At 37.2% G+C, this 24,162-nt stretch overlaps 1 protein-coding gene across 5 annotated transcripts in view; it reads right to left on the bottom strand.

The window, feature by feature from the left end:
• DCC (DCC netrin 1 receptor) overlaps positions 1-24,162 on the bottom strand; it is a 1,205,330-nt gene that overhangs the window by 76,856 nt on the left and 1,104,312 nt on the right. For all 5 annotated transcript variants that reach the window (XM_002757246.7, XM_008979838.5, XM_035271116.3 and 2 more), the window contains exons 23-24: positions 11,801-11,963; positions 3,188-3,414 (exon numbers count right to left, since the gene is read on the bottom strand). In XM_002757246.7, coding sequence (XP_002757292.2) covers positions 3,188-3,414; positions 11,801-11,963 — 390 coding nt within the window. The remainder of the gene's footprint in view (positions 1-3,187; positions 3,415-11,800; positions 11,964-24,162) is intronic.

Genomic DNA, 24,162 nt, shown 5'->3' with positions numbered 1-24,162 from the left:
TCAGTTCTCTTTTCCATAGCTAAAGTGTGAATATTGTAAATGAAATTCTGGTTTTATCCAAAAAGGTAATTTCATGGGTACAAAACAAGATAAGTGCTTATATAAAAGTATTACATGAGTTAATTGAAACTGGATGAACAAAACATGAATTTTGGAGTCAGATTTTTGATCCTGGCTGTGACACTAGCTTTGAAATTGGGTCACATTATTTAACCCTTCTTAACTTTGGTTATCTCATTTACTATATTAAAAGAATGATAGCATCTATCTCAAAGTATTTTCTGAAGAGTAGGCAAAATAATGTATAAAAGTCCTAATCATAGACTTTAACAGAAAGTAATCTCTCTTTACATAGTTATTGCCTACTCAGGAACCCCATTGTTAAATATAATGTTTCTGAGTTATACTATTCACTTACGTTGAGTTTTGTTCTTCTAAGCCTGAGAGCAGAAAGAACACTTAATTTAACATAAAGTCTAACTTGCAGGACTTTGAGGACTACTTTCCTGTTATTACGAAACTAGGTCCTCAAATTGAGGACAAATAGGCTCAAGTACCCTTTTATTCTAAAGAAAACAGTCATCATTTGGGATTAAATCTTCCCCCAGGACTTATTGAGAGACCTCAACTTAATGTCATCTCAGTATATAAAAGATGAAAGGAAAAGATAAGGATGTGTCCCAGATGTCATTGGCAAAATCTCCTGAGGCCGGAGAGACAATTCTATCCCTTCCAGTGGGAGGTGGAGGTAGGTACTCTCCCCTCCCTGATATCCAGTCAAGAACAAAGCTATAAGAAGGATCACCTATAAAATAGGGAGTTTCATACAAAAGGGATTTATTTTTCTATCGATCACTCCACAGATGAAAGCCTGTTTAGGCAGCAGGCTTGCTGTTCAACCCTTTGTCTATGTAAGCAGAGGAAAAAGTAATTGAGAGCAAGGCTGAGAGAGGGACAGTGGTAGAGTACAAGGTCTCTCACCATTGGGCCTGGCAAGAATATAGGAGATTCTCGTGGGCCAAGTGAGTGTGTGAAAAGTTGGTTGGGCTTGATTCCCCTTGCTGGAATTTCCCAGGGGCCTCAAGAGGGAAGAGAAAGAGCTGTGCTAGGTGGTAAGCCTGGACTTGATGTCTCCCATCACAGAACTGGACCTGGTCCACAAGGCCCCATAAAGCAGCAGTTCCCAACCTTTTTGGCACCAGGGAACAGTTTCAAGAAAGACCATTTTTTTCATGGACCCAGGGGTAGCGGGCAGGGGATGGTTTCAGAATGATTCAAGCCTATTATAGTTATTGTGCCCTTTATTTCTATTATTATTGCATTCAAGCTTATTACCTTTATTGTGCACTTTATTTCTATTATTACATTCAAGCTTATTACATTTATTGTGCACTTTATTTATATTATTATTACACTGTAATATATAATTAAATAATTATGCAACTCACCATAAGGTAGAATCAATGGGAGCCCTGTTTGTTTTCCTGTAACTAGACGGTCCCATCTGGGGTGATGGGAGACAGGGACAGATCATCAGGAATTAGATTCTCATAAGAAGCATGCAACCTAGATCCCTCACACGCGCAGTTCACAATAGGGTTCACACTCCTATGATATTCCAATGCTGCTGCTGCTTTGACAGGAGGCAGAGCTCAGGCAGTAATGGAAGTGACAGGGAGTGGCTGTAAATATAGATGAAACTTCGCTCTCTTGCCCGCTGCTCACCTCCTGCTCCCTGGCCCAGTTCCTAACAGGCCATGAACCAGTACTGGTCCATGGCCCAAAGGTTGGATATCCCTGCCATAAAGAAGTTATACTTCTGTTTCATAAGAGACCCAGAATCTGGATACCACAAAGAGGTTTGCACATGTGTCCAGAAAAGCTGTGAAGAACTTCAAATGATCCCTTCTTTTCTTTCTCCTCTCCTCTCGTCTTCACCCCATCTCTTTTCTCTCACCTACTCAGGAAAAGTGGAGAGGAGGGGAAAGGATGTAAGGGTGTTTCTGAAACAGACTTTGTCCCTGCTTCTTCTCAACCCCACCATCCCATTTCACTCCAATGTACTGGAGGATTGAAAACACAAATTCTGACCCCCAGTCCTCAGAGCCAAAAGTCTAACTGGGCATGAGAAAAGAGAATCCTTAAGTTTTCAGATTAGAATTTTTAGTGGAACTAAATTGTCCTTCAATAACTGGAGTGGCAAGGAAGTTACTAAATCTGCGTAAGACATCATTCAAGGGCTCAGAAAGAAATTTTCAACAATCCTTGGTTGACAATCAATACTTCTATTTCTTGTTCACGCAATTCTGAGCTGACAGAGTCCAGTAAATCAGTGACACATTCAAATAACTAAAATATTTTAATTCACTTTAAAAACAGCAGCTCCTCATTCTATAATCACATTATAAGTACACAAGGGATCTTTTGATGAGACTATTTGGTTGATGATTCCCATAAGCACTTAGTTAATATAAAGACCCATAGAAAGTAAACTATCTTACAATCATTTTCGAGTGTTCTTACTTATCCCTGGACACCAGTGATTGTTGTGCACCAATTCATTGAACAGTAAGCTTTTTTCTTCAGATCCCTTTGTATAACAGCATAATATTCAGACAGAATCCCATCAAACTACTCTGGTGATCACATAAAGTGATTGTATGTGGATGACAGTTGATTTCCATAGTAATCAAAGGCCAAAGTAACAGAATATTCAGGTTTTTTTGTACTTCAAGTGCCCTGATCTGACTTTTTAAAATAAGGAATTAACAGAAAATTAAGAATTAACTTTCAGTTATCTATAGAAATAAGAAACTAGAAAATGTACAGATGGCTTCAAATTTTATTGCCTCAACAAAACATATGTTTAACACTTAACAAAAAGCAATCAATTGATTTAGAATTCAAATTTCTATATTTCCCAACTGTGCTACTTCCAACCTCTTCAAAGATTCAGGTATTATTAATATTATAAAAGAATTGTTAAAATTATATCAAGACACAAAATGATGAAGACAGACATATAATTGGTTAATCAACCAAATTTATATTCAATTCATTTAACTATTGATAAATGACCCATAATGACATGCAAATTAGTGGGGAACACATTTCCATAAAAGGAGTGAAAAACTCCCTTGGGTTCAGAACGGCATGTTTTCCTTAATGCCAGTGAAAAGAAAATTACCTGAATGAGAGGTGCTTTTGCTCCCCAGTTGGGTTTCTGACTGGCTGTGGCTGACAGGTGTGAGGTCTTGGCAACTTTGGAGGGGAGAGTCCCTTCCTGCAGGGTCAGTGCCGGATGGCTTCTCAATATTTTTCATCTCCATTTCTTCATGATGGATCCAAAGATCAGGGGGTCGGAGGTCCTTCTGGCTGCCCTTCCTTTTGCCAACACTGTGGGTAGCTCGTTTTCTATAAAATCAAGTTAGAAGGCAAATTTGAGAGCTTCTATTCAATGGCACTTTCTCTCTTTCATCGGTCAATTCAAGTTAGAAGCGGGGGAAAGGAAACAAAAGGACTCCCAGAATGAGCCTTGTGAAACCCAGGAATTGGAGGGCTTGTCTTGGCTGCCTTTCCTCTTCTTCCCTAGAGTTTCACCACATTATGGGGGATGCAGTGCTGAATCCCCAGGGCCTCTGCTGCCTGCCAGAGAGCTCCTTACTCCAGCTTCACCGGCTGCAGATTCACGCACAAGGTGACAATGGGTTAGATGGAGCCATATGCCAATCTTTGGAGCTAGGCATAAGGAACCTGACGGCAACATCTGTTTAGGAGATAAATGAAGGAGTTGCTTTGAAAGGGCAAATGGAAATAAAAAAGCCAGAATGTATGCCAACAACAAAGATGAGGGCTTAGAAGAAAGTCTAAACCTCAGCTGTATAATTTAATGTGCAACTGGGAAGCTTGCTATTTGAAAACAAAAGGCCACATGAGAACATTCTTAGGAGAATAAAACACTTTTGCTTTGGTATTACTGAGTGTCTAGATTCGAACACAGTGAGACACGTCTTTTGAAAGGAGAAGAACACAGTTTGAAAATGTATTTCACATGTCTCTTATTTGCCTCAATAAAGCTTTGACAACGATAAATTTATTTTTGGGGGTGACAATCTCTTCTTGGGACTAGTGAGATTAAATGTGTCCTGCATGATAAGTAAAGTAGCACAATGTTCATGTTCATCATTCTCTACAGCAAGGGGTCAGTTAACTACGGTAAGTAAGCCAAATCTGCCCACAGCCTACTTTTGTAAATAAGTTTTGAAACATGGCCAAGCTCATTTATTTTTGCAGAGCAATGGCAGAATTGAATAGTTGTGACAGATACTATATGGCTCAAAAATCCTAAACAATGTATTATTTGGTCCTTTTCAGAAATAGTTTTTGACCCTTTCCCTAGTTTTATAACTTTTAAACCTCTACTTGTAAATTCTATTTCTTTTGATACAAAAATGCCTCTTGTAAGAAATAATGCAAACATTTAAAATCTAGTTTGACAGACCAGAGACGCATCTACTTCCCACTTCCTTAATTTGCAATGAACAGTTTATGATAATATGTACTTTCCATGGTTGCTTAATGGTTCACACAAGCTACTCTCAGTGAAAACACCTGTAACCTGTGCAAAGTCACTGGATTGCCTTTGGTTTTCCAATGATGAATAAGTAGCTTTGTAAATATTAGATAATTAATAAATATTTGGTGGTGTAATTTGTTGAATTTTCCCTGACTTTTGTTTGTTTGTTTTTCTTGAAGCATGCTGATGAGGATAGAAGATAAAGAATCCCGGATGTAATATCTGTTTTGTATTTTAGCAGAGAAAAAAATAACACTACCTGTATTTTGCTGATTTTCAGGTGGCAGTCCCACAATGTTTTAAACCAATGGTCTGAAATAACTCCTGTTTTCCTGTGTCTAAGATAATAACTCACTGCTAACCATTTATTCCCAAATTCATTTCTGTATATTTAAGTTACCCACAGCAAACTGATCTGCAACTCACTCACAGCTCCCTGTGTAATCTACTCCTGGTAACATCATAGAAAATGTAGTGTCATTCTCAAACTTGGGCGTTTCACCCTGTTATCTCTCTTTCTAGAAGATCAAATGGTAAATAACACCAGGATCTGTGTGGCTGCACACAGAGAAGTACCAGTTCCCAAATCCAGGAAAACATAGCCAGGCTCCTTATTTAACTCAGTATTTAAATAACCTGGAGTAAAGAAAGTAGGCAGGATAAAATTGAACCCAGCAATAAATTACAAATTCTGGTTTTCCCTTGCTTATATGCATGCCTTTTCATTTATTCATTTATTTGCTAGTTTTCATGACTTCAGTACCAGCCAGGCCCAGATGGCTTCTGTTTTTTAAACAGTTCCAAACCTGGCAAACCTTTCTGTATGCTGTGATTCATAATCTCCAACAGGGAAGAATATAATTCCTCATACAAGGTATAGGCATTTTTCTGCTGGATTTTAATCAGATCAAGACCAGCTCTAAGAAGCTGCTCACCCACCCAGCTGACCGTCAGTCAAGAAGCTAAATATCTCTAAGCAGAATTTTCTTTTTGTATTTATTCTAACCACTTTTATTTCCTACCATGTCTCTTATTAAAGGAGAAATCTTTGGCCTTGCCTCTCCCTCTTTTGTCCCTCCAACCTCTACCACAGAAGGTTTGTAATAAAACTAACAAGTGCTCATAACTAAATTGTCTGAAATTTGTCTTAAAAATAGGAACAGGTGTCACCCTGACCTTCCACCCATCTGTTGGTCCCTGACATGACTGCTGCTTGTTGCAGCCCACAGTTCTTATGTCTCACCATTATATTCTTCAAAATGTGTATTCAGATGCTCCTAGTGGAGTGGTTGACAAAATGCGGTGCACCACCACTGCCTGGGAACCAGTTAGAAATGTACATTCTCAGGCCCTACTGCAGATCCACCAAATCAGAAACTTGGTTGCACGGAGCAATCTGTCTTTTAACACTCTCCAAGTGAATCTGTGCATGTAAAATTTAAGAAGTACTATCATAGTGAATTACCTGGTTTCATTTGTTTTTATTTTAAAGCTAGTTTTCCTATTTGACATAGAATATTTCACATGTTTAGCACTTTTGCAAATACCAAATATATTTTTCTCCTCAGGCACCATCATCTTTCTGCTTTTAAAATAGCCCTAGAATAGGAGAGTCTCCTACCCCAGGTATTCTTGATAAAGCCAAAGCAAAGAACCCTCCCAGGCTGTCCGTTTTCTCCTACTGAGATCATGGCAAAACTTTCACAACATGGTCAGGTACTGGTACTCTATTTTTGGTTTTGTTTGTTTATTTATTTAACTTCTGCCCAGAATGCCTTAAACATCCTATTTATTTACAAATGACTTATTCTTTAAGTTTCCTTTCAAGACTCTCTCCTTCAGGGAACCTTCCTGACCATCTCAGTTCACTGTAATCTTAGAGTATCTAAATCACTTTCCTCATGTCTCTCTATACCATTCACCTTGGCATTGATCACCACGTGTCTTATTGAGCTGTCCAGCTGCTCCCTTTGTGATAATTCAATTCCTTCAGGGATAGTGGAGCAAACTCTTCACTTCTTCAACATCATCCATTGTTTTATAATACTTACTTATTTATTCATTCAGTATTTATGGAATATTGACTATGTGTCAAGAAATGTGCTAAGTACTACAAATGTAAAGATTAGAGAGGTATTGAAAACTTAAAAAATGATTTGAAAATGGCATGGCTCCTGGGAATTTCTGCATTGTTGGAATGAGGAGCATGCACTGTGGCATGACAGGTCATGTGCATGAAAAAGCAGAAGGGTCCAAAACATAGGAGGCCTTGCCCCAAATAGATACTTTTTCTTTCTTCTTCTTTTCTTTATCTTTGTTTGTTTGAGATGGAGTCTTACTCTGTTGCCCAAGCTGGAGTGCAGTGGTGCGATCTCAGCTCACTGCAACCTCTGCCTCCTGTTTCAAGCGATTCCCCTGCCTCAGCCTCCAGAGTAGCTGGGATTACAGGCATATGCCACCACACCTGGCTAGTATTTTGAATTTTTAGTAGAGATGGGGTTCACTGTGTTAGCCAGAATGGTATTGATCTGCTGATGTGATCTGCCTGCCTCGGCCTCCCAAAGTGCTGGGATTATACCATGCCCAGCTTACATTTTTAATAATATCAAGAAGTCATGGGAAATTGCAGAAAGATTTTTAGCTTGAGAGTTAACATCAATCAAATTTGTTACTTTGTATGATGCAGATCACAAATAAAGCACACAGTAATTACTTGAATTAAATAATGAGAACCACTTTCCATTACTTATATGCAAGTATTCATCTGAAAGCTTCTTCTCTGGTTCTGTATTTGCTTACTCATTCCTTACTTTATACATATCCTAGTACTGAGATTTTTTTCCTTTTCACTTTTAATTGGTATCTTGGGGATGTGAATGAGTAAAAACCAACATTGGTTGAGTGTCCATTTTATGCAAGAATGTGTCCTTTGAAGTTCTAAAATCCCAACTACTATCCTATAGGTTACTATAGGATTTTATCCTATAAATTACTAAGTTCCCACTATGAACTTAGGCATCGTCTGCTAAAGTTGTTCACAACTGTATTAGGCAGACTAATAGAGTTCTGTACTAATTCCAGTGGTGAGAAGACATGCCCAACATCAGACAGGGAGTGAAGCAGGAACATTCTGCCCTACCAGGGGTTTGGGGTAAGCCTTCAGGTGTGAATAAATAATTACAAGTTAATCAGAAAAAGATACATTGATAAGTATAAACAGTCCTCTGCTTCCTCTCCAAATCTTTTCCACAAGCATCTAGCCTCCTAGTTATCCATTTTGATTATTTTTATTTCACTAACTGCTATTAAAAACAAAAACAGAAAACAAGTATTAGAAACCCAGGATGAATTCCAGATACTCAAATATATCTGTATATTCTGAGATGGAATTAAGATATATTGAAGTCCTAAAGTAGTTGGTAGTTCAAATCTCTATGAGGTGAATATTGAAAACCAATTAAAATGTTAACAAGTGAAAAATCAGTAAAAGTGACCTATAGTGGTTAAAATACTGTAGATTTCATTTAAGAGCTTAAACATTTCATCATCAGTACTAAAGATAATTATTCCTGTCAAGATTTAAATGCATACTAATCTTTAAAACTTGCTATCCACATGTCAAGTCAAATAGAAGGCCCAGCCAACCAGTGGTTCTACCAAGTACATCTTGTATTTTATTCACATGTTTAAATTTAAAGCATTCAGAGAAGACTGCACATCACCTACCCAACTAAGTGCCTCAGAAATGTAATAACCATGTGTTCTAGAGCTCCTGGATTTGCTCAATTTCATTTTGTCCTTAGCATCTGTGAATAAATTCTGACTTATGTGATCTACATGTTGGGCAAGAAAATGTTACTACCTCATTAAAAAGCAGAGAAACAGGGGTGAAAATCAACTTAAGTTTTGTTTCATTTTTTCTCTTTTGAGACAGGTCTCATTCTGTCACCCAGGCTGGAGTACAGTGATGCAGTCATGGCTCACTGCAGCCTCCACATCCCAGGCTCAAGTGATCCTCCCACGTCAGCCTCCTATCTGCGACTACAGGTGTGCACAACTATATCTGACTAATTGAAGAATGTTTCAGAGACAAGGTCTCCCTGTGTGGCCCAAGCTGGTCTCAAATTCCTGGTCTCAAGCCATCCCCCTGTCTTGCCCCCCCCCCAAAATGCTGGGATTACAGGTGTGAGCCACCACACCCAGCCTTAAGTTTTCATAAAATATAATTTTTCTGTATATCATACTATAATCTCACTAATAGAAAATGTGAAGGGGGTCTCTTCAATGTACAGTAGTAAAAAATTTTAATAAATGACTAAAAAGAAATGCAAAATTATTTGTATTTCCTATTAATTTAAAGTTTAATGCTACTGTATGATTCTATAAATTAGAAGTATTCCATGGGGAATTTCTATGTCTTAAAAGTAGAAGAAGATTATATCTGGCTCTGGACAAACATTCTAACAAAAAACTAGAGAGAAGGCTAGAAAGTATTTAGTCCAGATTGTCAGTATATTTAAAGAGACTCCCTCCCAATTATTAAGGGTCTTCACTTAGGTGATATAATTAGTTTATTTAAAGAAGTAGTAGACCCAGAACTAGAACTTGTAATAAAAATGAAAATTTTATTACATAAAATAGCTAATGAAAGTTAGTATCTGCTATTCTGAATCAACTGGATAGCCTAATTCATTGTTAAATATATGTATAATTTTTTTAAAGGTTAGGTTTATTAAATGCACAGTTACCTGAACAAGATATTACTGAGAGTCCATAGAACTTTTTCAATTCACTTGGATATAATTCAAGTCCCCCAACAAAACACAGAGAAAAATTTATATTCTCTAGAACTCCCAAAGAGATACTGAAGAAGCTCATGAATGCATTTTCTACTTCACCTTATTAATTAAAGTCCCATTTTCTAAGGGCTTTGGAGAGGATCTTATTTCTGTTTCAGATTGGAATTGATTTCACTTTCACCTGCATTATCCAGTTTGTTCTGAAGGGCTCAGCTATGGTGATATCAAGTAGGGGTCCTCAATGAAACAAGAAACTAAACTAAATTATAGTTCAGAAATAACATGAAGGAGACATTTTCTTTCTCTCTATGAACATATGCAACCAAAGGGACAAAAATAAATGTCATTGGATTTGTTACTGAAGAAAGATATGAAACCAAGTGTGAAAAACGAGCAACTATTAAGAAACTTTGAGACTGCAATGAGGAAAACCAAAGTGACGGTCAAACTTAGTGTTTCGATTTTCAGTCATTAATAGAACCATTTATTCTTTAATTCAGTCCCTAATTTTAAAAAACAAGTCATACCCAGGTCTCAGTGTCTCCTCTTTCCAAATAGAGCCCTTAAGCTTTTACCAAAGTGCTAAGGGTGGGATTTAAGATGATTTGAGAGTTTCTCAGCATAGCACCAAATCCCACTTCTGCACATTGAGAAGACTGGTGCTCTGTGGGAAACAAAATAGATCCAGGAATCCAGTTCATCAGGTCAACCTAATTCTCGAATATTCTTCTCACAGAAATGACACGGGGTGGGGGGACCCCAAATCAAAAACAAACCTGCTATGGATAGTTTAGTTACATTTAGTTAGTTGAATGAATGCTTCCGTGTCTTAAAAGCCGTTATATGGTAGGGTTGGGTGTGATTTTGCTGCCTCCTCCCCACCTTCTTTAATGTGAGTTCTTCATAGGTCTGCTTCATCTGCTGCCTTGATGTTTCACTGTTCCATGACTGCACAACCCCTTTCCTGACAATGTGGCACCAAGAGATTGTTCAATGCTTTACTCAATTAGTTACTTTCTCCCCAGAGCCTTATTAACTGCCCAGCACTGTAGAAACTCTGAGTGATGATGACTTCCCAGAAGGCTCACACATGAGCCTGGTCCAGCTGAACTCACTCTAGCAGGTTTCTTTCTTAGGCACAATGGACCAGCACACCAGCTATCCCTGGCTTCAAACTAGTCCAATCTCACAAATGCAGCTGGATAGAAAATATGTCCTTCCACAGAAATCGATTAAATACAAAGCCTGCATCCATAGCCCATGTTACTTTCTTCAGTAGGTACATCTTCCCTTGTTCTCTTTCTAAACGCCTCACTTTAGAGTGCTGGAAGATACACTAGAGATCTACAAATAGAATTGTAGGACACAAAAAGAGAGAGAGAAAAAGAAAGCGTGAGCTATTAGCAAGAGAAGGGGGAAGACTAATTGCTGCAAAATTATTTCTAGCAAATTGTAAAGTATACAGTTGTCAAACCAGCCCCCTATGAGCCCAAACATCAGGCTTTTGGAGGTAATGTCATGCCTGAGGCCAACAAAAAGACCCAAAACCAAAACCTCATGGAAAAGCCTAAGATAGTCAATGCAGTGAGAAAGAGTAGCTGAAAAAGACATATCAGGCTCAATTTTAAAAGGACTAGAGAGTCAAAGAGGCAGAGAATGGCTGGGAGATTTCTTCTGCCTCCCAGCACTGGCTGACACTGGGTAACAGGCCAGTTACAGGGTGAGGTTGCAAGGATATGGGCTGAATAAAAACACCTTTCCATTTTAAACTTTGTACTCTGATGCATCATTCTCTGCATGTGCTAGAACCTAACGCTGCAAAATATGAAAAGATTTAAAAATGCTCAACACTTAATTTCTGACAATTAACCACAGACAATACATTCGAATCATTTTGAATCTCTAAACTCTCTCCTTTCTTAACTAGTGCCTCCAAACTAAGCACCTGTAGGATTGTAAGTGCACAGTTTGGCATTCTATATTTAGTCATCTATCCAACAAGTATTGATTAACTGCCTACAGACCTCCTTGTAAAAAGTGATAAATATAGGCACACAGAGACGTATTTCTCAAATCTTTTGTCCATGATTGCCGGGAGGGCCAGAAGCAGGGGCACGGTGGAGTCCATTCTCTAGGTGTTACCTAAGGAACACCTGCTTTCACTTGAAAATGAGAAGTGGCCAGAGAAGTAAAAGCAAGCAGAAATATAAGTGGGTTCCAGATGGACTTTGTTTGTTATCATATCGGCAAGTCTAATCCTCACTCACTGAATGATAGGCCTGGAATAGACAAAAGGTGAGGTTTTAACAGGGTCAAGAAATAAGGAGATGGGGTGAATAATGAAAGAACACAGGAAGAGGGCTGTCAAAAATATGACCCCAGAAGATGATGACTTCTTTCCTCTTGGGAGCCAGCTGTTACCTACTTTCTCTGCTGGGCTGAAGAGCGTCGGGTGCAAATCACAGATACAGTGACAACCACCAGCACTGTGATGACACCAACGGTGACCACAATGATCACAAGCAGGTTGCTGTTCTTCTGAGGAGTGACGCTGCCGTGCGGGGGGTGCATTTGTCCAATTGGCGGCTCTGGAAAAAGACAGGAAAATGAAGTTCAGGTTGAGGACGATGTGGCAGAAGTGTTGATCAAACTCTCTTGGGATGTACAAAGTTGCTAATGTACTGGGCATTTCTGAACTTAGGGGTGGTGGTAGGAGTTTGAGGGAAGCAATGAAAAAATGAGAGGAAACACCTAAATTACTTAGGCAAGATTAAAAAAAACTTATATCTACCCCAAAATAAAACTTTTAGAGAAATGTTCATAGTAGCATTGTTCAGAATAGCCAAAAGTGGAAACAAGTTAAATGTCTATGACTGTCAAATGAGTAGACGAATATGGCATATATATATCCCTATGACAGAATATTATTCAGTCATAAAAAGAAATGAAGCACTAATACATGCTAAAATATGGATAAACTATGGAAACACTGTGCTTAGTGAAAGAAGCCAAACACAAAAGGATATATATTATATGATTGAATTTATATGAAATATCCAGAATAGGCAAATCTAGAGAGATTAAAGTAGATCAGTGTTTTCTAGTTGATGTGGGGAGGGGTGAATGGAGATGGATAGCTAACAGATACAGGGTATACTTTTGGGATGATGACAACGTTCTGGAATGAAATAATGGAGACAGTGGCCCAATCTTATGAATACACTGAAAACCACTGAACTGTACATTTTCTCTTTTTCTTTTTGAATTGTACATTTTCAAAGTGAGAGCTTATGGTATATGAGACATATCTCAATAAAAACAAGATTAAGCTTTCCTATTGAGTGGAAGGCAGGTAGAGAAGAAGAGATGCTACTTTGTACCATAAGAATTCCTGAGTGACAAGAACTAGAGAGGCTATGGTTTATGAGAAAACACTATGTATTTGATGCTATGAAAGACAAACTACTTGATACCAATCACTTGATTTACTACCATTCCTTTTAAGATGCCACCTATAAAGCAATTTAATTTTCAACCTGTCAAAGGTATATGAATCCCACTTAAAAGCAACCACTGGGTTCAAGAGAGTGCCCAAGTCCTAACACAAATGTTTTCCTGCATTGCATCAGTACTTCATGGAAGAAAATATGTAGGTGGAAAATAGCACACAGCTGTGATGATTTGCTTGCCTTTATAGGAGTGGCTAATGACCCTTGGCATCGCTTTCTTAAGCCCTCAGTCAATGACAAATCAATTAGAAATACTCTGTTCTATGTCATGTCTGTCATTACAAGTTATACATTCTTAAAAATTAAATATTAGGTTATAATATTATTTACAAATAATTTAGAAAGCATCAAAAAGCAAGGAGTTTGTATGTTTTCCTATATCTAAGTTTATTTTTCTTTAACAACCTATATTAATTTTCTATACCCCTTGAGCAAAATATTGTGCCTTCTGAACCTCAGTGCCTGCATCCATATAAAGAATATAATAATGCCTATTTTTTAGTTACTGACAGAATTAGAGAAAATACATGCGTAGCAACCATATCAGCACCTGATGCAGAATAAGTGCTTATAATAAAATTACATGACTAAAGCAGTAAATAAAAAGTTACTTAAATGTATAATCTACAATAGAATACATAGCATTTGGGATATTTATGGTGTGTACTTCCAAACTGTAAAGTTTTTTGTTTGTTTGTTTGTTTTGTTTTTGGTAGAGACAGAGTCTTGCTCTGTAGCCCAGGCTGTGGAGTACAGTGGCGCCATCTATGCAACCTCCATCTCCTGGGCTCAAGCGATTCTCCTGCCTAAGCCTCCTGATTAGCTGTGATTACAGACACCTGCCACCATGCCTGGTCAATTTTTGTATTTTTAGTAGAGATGGGGTTTTGCCATGTTGGCCAGGCTGGTCTTGAATGCCTGACTTCAGGTGATCTGCCTATCTCAGCCTTGCAAAGTGTTGGGATTATAGGTGTGAGCCACCACATTTTTAGGAATAATACTGATATAATTTGACTACGTCCCCACTCACATCTCATCTAGAAAATCACCATGTGTCTGGAAGGGACCTGGTGGGAGATAATTTAATCATGGGGGTGATCACCCTCATGCTAACAGTGAGTTCTTACAAGATCTGATGGTTTCATAAGGTGCTTTTCCAGCCCATTTGCTCAGTATTTCTCCATGCGAAGAAAAACATTTTTGCTTCCACTACCACAACTATTGTAAGTTTCCTGAAGCTTCCCAAGCAATACCAAACTGAGTCAATTAAACCTCTTTCCTTTATAAATTACCCAGTCTCAGGTATGTCTTTATTAGCAGCATGACAACAGACTAGTACAAATACTCAATATGAAAGATAAATTAACCTCTTCTCACAAGTTAATATAACCCAGTACTTGCCTCAAAATTGAAATGATGTCTTTTGACAAGTTGCCTAAGAATCTTTGCTTTTCTTTAAAAAAGTCACCAAAACTTAAATTATAGCTGATTCATTATTATTGGGAACAGAATTAATTATTCTGATATAAGTTGAATCTTAGAGGAAAAATAAGTCATCAAAAGTTTTTAGATAATAGCACTTTCTGTTAAAAAATTATGATACAAATGAAAGAAATAAGATTTCCTCGAAGTAATTTTTACATTTACCATAAAAGAATGAAGCAAGGAATGAAAGGTCAAAACTCCCTTTTTTCATAGTTTTACTTATTATTTAAAAAGTTATTTTACAGTAGTATTTCAATTTGCCCTTTTTGTACTTAATAAGTTAATTGATTGGAATAAATTAACCTTTTATGTGAGAACTTATGAGGAACATAGCTAGGGATCTCATGGATTTTTTATAGCATGGCTTAAATTTAACAATTCACTGTTTCTTACAAACTTAGCTTGAATCATATATAACAGTATACCTTGTAAACATTTTTAAAAGCATGTTAAACTAAAATTATTCAAATTTTTACTCTTATTTCTTTCTTATCACACTAGAAGACCTCATGCTCCAAGTAAAAAAAAATAACTGAATTCTGCTAAGTACCAGTGAGATTATATTGATGTCATTTGCCTGGGAGAGTCAGGGTTCATGAGGGCTTCCATTACAAATCTTTGATTGCAGGCTTTTATGACTTCCTCATAAAAGTTCCCATCAGTTTAAAATTTGGTAGTCAAGGTCTTTCATTTATCTCCCAGTCTGAAATCAAAGGCTGAATAATCAAATTACCTGACATCAAGTGGGCAATTTAAAAAGTCAAGTGCAATGGTGTCTTTAGTTGCAGTCAATTCTTGTTATTTGCAAGAGTTGTGTTCTATAAAGTTGTCACAAACACTAATTAGCAAATACCAAATGATTACTTTTAGGAGAAACACAAGGTTAGCTTCCTGTGAGCCTCTGATCACAGCTGTTTTATCAACCAGTCAATATCTACTTTGTTTTTTCTGTGTTTCTGCTTAAAGACATCTTATTTAATATATAATGTTGATTCATTAATACTGAAACATCCAACGGCACTATAACTAATGCCTGAACAAAGCTTTTCAAAATTTGTACAGAGAATATATTTTCTCCATAAGTCACCCCTTACCCTTATTCTGTTGAAGAACCTAGAAAGCACTTCAGCACTATATTTAGGGGCCATTTTAAACCCTAAAGTCACCAACAAAAAGAAAACAAATAGAAAAATTGGCATAAACATACCACAAAAAGGGCACTTTCTTATACTATCAGGGCTGAAACAAGAAGACAGAAAGTACCTTTTATTCTGCCTTAGCTGTTCATGTGAGCATTGAGCAACTCAAAATTTTTTCAGCTCTGCACATATCCGTAAATAATCACGAAAGCATTGTGAGTATTGATTTGGGGGTTACAAATAAATTTTAGCATGCAGGTAAATTCACAAATTCAGATTCTACAAGTAATGGGGATCTATATCTTAATATATCAAAAGACTGCTACAACTTAGGAAAAATTTTAGAGCTCCCAAACCCAGATTAGTGCAATTAGAAAATATGGAAGACAGCCTCGCTCCAGAAGGGGCAAGTGGCATTACCACCTTTCAGGCTTTAATGGAGAAGCTGTGTGGAGTAAGTCAAAGACTTGTAAATATCCTATGGGACACTGATGATTTGTGATTATTTCATGAGATAATGGTTACACTACAGTGGCCACAAGCACTGGCACAGAATTGGCACTTGTTAGACATTATCCTGTGGCTCAATGAATTTTTTTTTTTTAAGAGACAGGGTCTCACTCTGTGACCAGTGCAGGAGGGCAGTGGCACAATCATAGCTCACTGTAGTCTTGAACTCTTAGGTTCAAGTAATTCTCCTACCTCAATTTCCCTGGTAGCTAAGACAACAGGTGCCTGCCATCATGCTTAGATAATTTTTAAGTTTTTTGTAAAGACAAAATCTTGCTATGTTGCCCAGGTTGGTCTCAAACTCCTGGCCTCAAGCCATCCTTCTGCCTCAGCCTCCCAAAGTGCTGGGATAACAGGCAAGAACCACCATGTCCACTCAATGTATTTTATCCTGTGTAATGATGCTATGTAAAGGAAAAAAACCTAGTGTCATAATATATCTGTCTCTGGTCATAGCATAATAGTGTGGGTATCCAGTGTCTGAGTAATGAAGACCTAGATGTGTTCCTTTAAACTTAGTAAGAATGGAGTCAACTTTTTCTTTTTTTTTTTGAGACGGAGTTTCGCTCTTGTTACCCAGGCGGGAGTGGCAATGGTGCGATCTCGGCTCACCGCAACCTCCGCCTCCTGGGTTCAGGCAATTCTCCTGTCTCAGCCTCCTGAGTAGCTGGGATTACAGGCACATGCCACCATGCCCAGCTAATTTTTTGTATTTTTAGTAGAGACGGGGTTTCACCATGTTGACCAGGACGGTCTCGATCTCTTGACCTCGTGATCCACCTGCCTTGGCCTCCCAAAGTGGTGGGATTACAGGCTTGAGCCACCGCACCCGGCCTGGAGTCAATGTTTTTACGATCCCATGAGCATTCCATTTTTTTTTTTTTAATTTTCATGATGTTTGACCATGGTAAAATGTTTCAGCCTTTTCCTACTAAATGTAATAAAAACAAATACACATATTTTATAAAGACTAAGTAAAAAAATTGGTTTACTGAAATAACTTTTGGTTTTATAAAATGTTAGACTGTCAAAAATATTTTATATTTCTTATCATATTTTGCTCTCATAAAAACTTGCAGCAAGCTCACTGATAGACCAGAACTCTGAGTACTTAATTATCATTGAAAATAAAACTAGGTATTGACTCCAAGAGCCCGGGATCCTACTTGGAGGACCTGGTCCCCTTGTCACAATGGCTCTAATGGCTGTGCCCCAATAGGTACACAATATCAGTAGGCAGGTAAACAATGTGAACATAATAATGACAAGTTCACTTCTGAGGAAGGAAAGAGGTCCAGTGAAAGCCTAGTTGGGGGTTGAACTTCACTCCTACAATTGCAGTTTACTCTGATAATGGTTTTATAATTATTAAAACACCTTGAGCTCAACATATGTCTTAAAATTTTTACGGGTATTTGAATTTGAACCAAAGTTCATATGGCCTTGGTCATTTCAAAATATTTCCCCTAAAATAGCATGCAATAATCAATCAGCTGGAAGATAACTCACAGATAATTTAGCCGATTGTGCCCTAAAATAAGATATTTATCAGCATTATGGGGGTCAGTTCCTGGGACAACTAAGTTTGAGAACACACTTATTTTTAAAACCTATCTGGATTTTTAATATGCTGATGTGGATTATTAATTGCCAGGAGGGTGGGGCAAGGATAGTATAGATTCAATTATTCCATGAATATGTATTGAAGATTTAGTTAGATGTTGGAGATATAATGTTGTAATCAAAAGAAGCACGATTATGGACCTCATGGAACTTGCAGTTTACTAGAAAAAGTAGATGTTCAACAAATCATGAGGGAAATAAATATAGGAATACCATGGAAATACTGTAGGTTTGGTTCTAGACCACTACAATGAAGCAAAAATCATGATAAAGCAAGTTGCATTAATTTTTTGGTTTCCCAGAGCATATAAAAGTGTGTTTATACTATATTGTAGTCTATTAAGTGTGTAATAGCATTGCATCTAAAAAATAGTATACCTTAATTTAAAAATACTTCATTTCTAAAAAATACTAAGAATCATCTGAGCCTTCAGCAAGTTACAGACCTTTTGCTGATAGAGGCTCTTGCCTTTGTGTTGATGGCTGCTGAGTGATGAGGTTGGGGATTACTGAAGGGTGGGGTGGCTGTGGAAATCTCTCTTTTTTCCTTTTTTTTTTTTTTTTTTGAGACAGAGTCTTGCCCTGTCACCCAGGCTGCAGTACAGTGGTGCAATCTCTGCTCACTGCAACTTCTGCTTCTTGGATTCAAGAGATTCTCCTGCCTCAACTTCCTTTTTGTATTTTTAGTATAGATGATGTTTCACCATGTGGCCAGACTGCTCTCAAACTCCTGACCTCAAATAATCTGCTCACCTTGGTTTCCCAAAGTGCTGGGATTACAGGGGTGAGCCACCATGTCCTGCCTATGGCAATCTCTTAAAATAAGAATACAATAAAGTTTGCTGCATCAATTGATCCTTCTTTTCATGAAATATTTCTCTATAGCATGTGATATATTTGATAGCATTTTACCCATATTAGAAATTCTTTTATAACTGGAGTCAATTTTCTAAAACCCTGCCACTGCTTTATCAACTAAGTTTACATAATATTATAAATCCTTCATTGTCACTTTAAAAGTGTTCACAACATCTTCACAAGTAGATTTCATCTCATCTCCTCATCTGCTAAAATTTCATCATGAGATTGCAGCAGTTCAATCAGTCACTTCTTCAGGGCTCCTCTTACAATTCTGGTTCTCTTGCTATTTCCGCCAGTTACTTCCTCCACTGAAGCCGTGAGCCTCTCAAAATCATCTCTAAGGACTGGAATCTACTTCTTCCAAATTCCTGTTAGTGTTAATATTTTGACATTTTCCCATGAATCAGAAATGTTCTTAATGGCATGTAGAATGGTGAATCCTTTCCAAAATGTTTTCAATTTACTTTGCCCAGATCCATCAGAGGAAATCACTCTTTATGACAGCTGTAGCCCTGTGAAATATCTTTCTTAAATACTAAAACTGAAAGTCAGCATAACTCCCTGATCCATGGGCTGCAGAATGAATGCTGTGTTCACAGGCATGAAAATAGCATTAATCTTTTGTACATTTCCATCGCAGCTCTTGGGTGACTAGGAGCATTGTTAACATGCACTATATTTTGAAAGGAATCTTTTTTTCAAAGCAGTAGGTCTCAATAGTGGGCTTAAAATGTATAGTAAACCATGCTATAAACAGATGTGCAGTTATCTAGACTTTGCTGTACCATTTACAGAGCACAGGCAGAGTAGATTGAGCATAATTCTTAAGGCCCTAAGATTTTCAGAGTAAATGTAAGCATTAGTTTTAACTTTAAATCCAGCTACACTATCCCCTGATGTGAGAGAAAGTCTGTCCTTTGAAACTTTGCAGCCAGCTATTGACCTCTCTCTAGCTATGAAAGTCCTAAACAGCATCCGCTTCCAATTTATGGTTATTTTGTCTGCATTGAAAATCTGTTGTTTAGTGCAACCGCCTTCATCTATTGTCTTAGCTATATCTTCTAGATAACTTGCTGCAGCTTCTATATCAACACTTGCTGTTGCACTTTGCACTTTTATGTTACACTTTTATGCTTCCTGTCTTAAACCTCATGAATCAACTTCTGCCAGCTTCCAACTCTTCTTCTGCTGCTTTCTCACCTCTATAAATCTTCACAGAATTGAAGAGAATTAGGGCCTTGCTCTGGATAAAGCTTTAGCTGAAGGGAATGTTGTCACTGGTTTTATCTTTTATCCAGACCACAAAAACTTTCTCCATATCAGCAATAAGGCTGTTCTGCTTTCTTGTCATTTATGTGTTCACTGGAGTAGCACGTTGAATTTCCTTCAAGAACTTTTCCTTTGCATTCACAACTTAGCTAACCAGTTGGCATAAGAGGTCTAGCTGTCAGCGTATCTTGGCTTTTGACATGTCTTCATCACTAAGCCTAATAATTTCAAGCTTTTAAATTTTAAAGGGAGAGACAGGTGACTCTTCCTTCCACTTGAACACATAGAGGCCTTGTGGGGTTATTAACAGTGCTGTGCTCAGAGAATAAAGGAGGCCAAAAAAGAAGGAGAGAGACAGGGTAGTGGCGGGTTGGTGAAGCAGTTGGAACACATACAATTTATCAACTAAGGTCATCATCACATATGAGTGCAGTTTGTGGTGCACCCAAAGCAATTACAATAGTAACGTCAAAGATCATTGATCACAGATCACCACAGCAGATATAATAATAATTTAAAAGTTAGAAAAATTACCCAAATGTCACACAGAGATATTAAGTGAGCGCATGGTGTTGGAAATACGTTGCCAGTAGTTTGCACAATGCAAGATTAGCACAAACCTTCAATCTGGAAAAAATGTAGTATCTATGAAGCACAATAATGTAAGCAAAATAAAAGGAGGGATGCCTTATAAAATTACAATTATAACTGGTGCTAAAAAAAGTACAAAGGCTTATGTAGAGAAATATAACATGACAATGCCTGGCTGCTGTTGGGGCTCATGAAAGAACTCATTATGAAAGTAACAGGCTGAAGCATGAGTTATCGATAAGCATCAGCTCCTCTTCCTTTAAATGGAACTGAGAGCAGGTTATGTACCCGGAACACAGCCAGCAAAAGGGAGAAGGGCACAAGGGGAGGCTGGACAGAGAAACAGGACCAAATCATACTGAGTCTTGAAGATTACAGTCAATTATCCTAAATGCAATCACAGACCCTTTAAGGGGCTTCAGCAGCCAGCAACAGATGTAATTTGTTTTAAGATCACTCTGACTACTGTGTGGAGAGGGGTCAGTGGCTGAAGAATGGAGATCAGCTAAGAGGTTATTGAAGTTCTCCAAATGAGAGATGATAGCTTGAACTGAGACAGTGGCAATTACAATCAGGCAAAGTGGACAGTTACACAATAGAGTTTGAAAGTAAATGAGCAAAACATGGGTTCGATATGGGGGAGGAAAGAATGAGAGAATCAGATTCAGACTTAAGTAGTAGTCCTCATGCCTGAGATGAGGGAAAGGGGGAAAGAGAAGGCTCAAAGAGGGAAGAGCAACAGTTCCGTCTTGAATATGTCAGGGTGGAGATCTCATGATAATTGCTAAAGAGACAGCCAGGGCATTTATCTCTCTCTGCATTAGAAATATAAATTTGGGAGTTGGCACATGGATGGAATTTCAATCCATGGGAAAGAATGAGATTACCAAAATCAAAACGTTAAGGCTGAAGAGAGAAGCACTGTCAAGGCTAAAACCTCTACTCTTCAAACAGAAGACAAAGGCCTGGCGAAAGGGCAGTGAGGTTCCAAACCACTTTCTCAATTGCTTGACAATAGGACACTTTCTTTATTTATTTATTTATTTATTTATTTATTTATTTATTTATTTATTTATTATTCATTCATTCATTTATTAATTCAGAACTTCTCAAGGGGACCCAAGCACCCTGGAACAACCTAGATGTTATGCTAATCTAGCTCAGTGGTTTCCAACTGGGAAGATTCCTGCTAAGGGGAAATTTGGCAATGTCTACAGACATTTTGGATTGTTACAACAGAGAAGAAAGGAGATACCATTGGCATCCAGTGAGTAAAGGCCCTGGGCTGCTGCTAAACATCCCATAATGAACAGGACAGTGCCCACAACAAAGAAAAATCCAATCTTACATGTTAAGGCTGGTGAGGTTCAGAAATGCTGCTCTAGTTTGACACTTTCTATATCCAGATGAAAACTGAGTGCTGGAGTTTAAGTGACTTGATTTGTCACACAGCTCTAAGCTCTACAAAGTCAGTTCTGGAATCTGGAATTAGACTAGGACTTCTAAAATCCTTTGGGATAATGATAATGGGTGGATGATGGGTGAGCAGTCTCTTGTAATCACTGGACTGGAACCTGGGACCTCAGATTGCTCTAGTTTTATTTTCATCTGGGAAAAGGCTGTAAAATTTTTATTTCCATACCTTTTCTTTTGCATTAAGACTTCTGCTGAGTATGGCGTTGAGTGTCTTCTAATAGTTTACCAACTTTGGAATGATCATTTTATAAAAATGTGGAAAGAATTGAATGTGTACTTTATTTATATTGGTTAAAATGTTATTGAATTCTGAAAAAATAAAACAGGTTTTCAAAAATAGAGAGCAAACCACTTCATTTGGACAAGTTTTATAAAGCATTAATATGATTCTGAGTAAAAATTAATTAATAATGTTGATCTTTTTTTTTTATTAACATTGCCGTTGCCAAAGTTTTAAAATCTGTCAAGTTTAACTTTGTCTTTAAAGGTTGAGGTCAATAAAAAACTATCATGAGGTTTATAGATTTTTTTAATCAAACTTGCTACACTGATTTTACAAATTATAGGTAGTGCTATCAAAAAAAAAATTGCCATTTTATCTTCCCTAATCAGAAAAGCAGGATTATGCTTAAGTAATTTTCATAGTTCCTGTCATTTATACAAATGTAAACTACAAAACACATTTTCAGATACTGAAGATTTTTCTGCATTAAGAATGTAGACCATAATCTAAAATTGAATGCATCATAAAAGAAAAATACTGCCACATCATTACATATTAGCTTTAATTCTACCTGTCATCAGAAAATCAGTTAAGAAGCCTCTTCCAGTTCTACAATTTAATTAAGGGCTCCAAGCTACAGGAATAAACATGAACTATAGCTTTGTTTTTCTTTATTTGAATTTCAAGAGTGCATTTTTAAAAGAGTGGCATGCTGTAAGAGAAAGTAAATGATTAGCAAGGTCTAAATTTATTTACAACTGGCTTGAGTATCCTGACAGTAAGCCATTATTCTATTACAATGCTTTGAAGTATATGAATCCAGCAAGTGTAGAGGGAGTGAGGAAACCTCTATAATTCTGTCACTCTAAAGGGAGATGTATGAAATTTTATTGTATACAAGCTTTAAAAACTCAGATGTTAAATGTTTTCATGTAGCCCACTTTGTAAGGGTGAGGTGTAACTGGACTTTTGTCACTCAGGGGGCTTGCTTGCACATCTACTTGGAAAACATACTCCCCCTTCTTAAAGCTTAAGACATTAGCAAAAATTTAACTAGAAATCTGGGGTTTTCAGATGCCTTTGTTGATTTGCTCGTATTAGCCAAGGCTAAAATCACATTACATATTTACTATCATTTATTTGCTAGCAAAATAGAGTAGGAAGCAAATAAACTTTGATCTCCACCATCCATGGCTCTCTGAAGTTATCAGTTCGCCTTAATCAGCCAGGCAGCCTGCAATAATTTGTTATTCCAGCAGGGAATCTAGAAATATTTCAGGTACGTTGTTCATCTCATTCATTTAGCATGAAATCCCTAAAACATCATTAAGTGATGCAGAAAATTGGGAAGCAATAATGTCAATAATCCATCTAAAATGCCTCAAAGCCACTGAAAGGCATTAGTCTATTTGATGTTCATGGCTTTCCCCTCTGAGATAATGTTTACCAGGTCAAATTTAATTTTGATTATTTTTCTCCCTAGAAATCTTAAATGACAAAATGAAAATGAATACAATGATGTGGATTTCTCTGTCTTTCTCTTCATCTGATATCCAACACCTTTGAAAAGGAAAGTAACTGTTTACTTACATATTCACCTCAAATGTGGGCTGGGATTTCTTTTCAACCAAAAATTTATTTTAATTTGAATACCAACTTCAGATAGTCAACAACAAACTTTTGAATTTGATCTGAAATTGGGATTGCTCTATTTCACAATTAAAAATACGGGAGGCCCAATTAGGTTAGAATTATTTCTAGTTGTTTATGCATATAGACCTTGAGATGCATATGTACATTGAGATGGGAATCCTTTGTATAATTTTTCTTTATCTCTCTATGTGTGTGTGTACATATATGTGTATATATGTGTGTGTGTATGTGTGTATCTATCTATCTATCTATCTATCTATCTATCTATCTATCTATCCTCTTGGGAAAATTGATGCATTAGATTATCACAGCCTATAAGAAATAATCACTTGATTCACACAAGTGTTTTAATTTCACATGCAGCAAACTACTTTTAGATTGAAAATTTGACTTACGTTCTGGATTTTTTAACAGAAGATCAAACAAATGGAAATTTATCAGTTCAGTA

Source organism: Callithrix jacchus, chromosome 13, assembly GCF_049354715.1.
Source record: "Callithrix jacchus isolate 240 chromosome 13, calJac240_pri, whole genome shotgun sequence".
NCBI lineage: Eukaryota > Metazoa > Chordata > Mammalia > Primates > Cebidae > Callithrix > Callithrix jacchus.
This window is presented reverse-complemented; position numbering and strand designations above follow the sequence as displayed.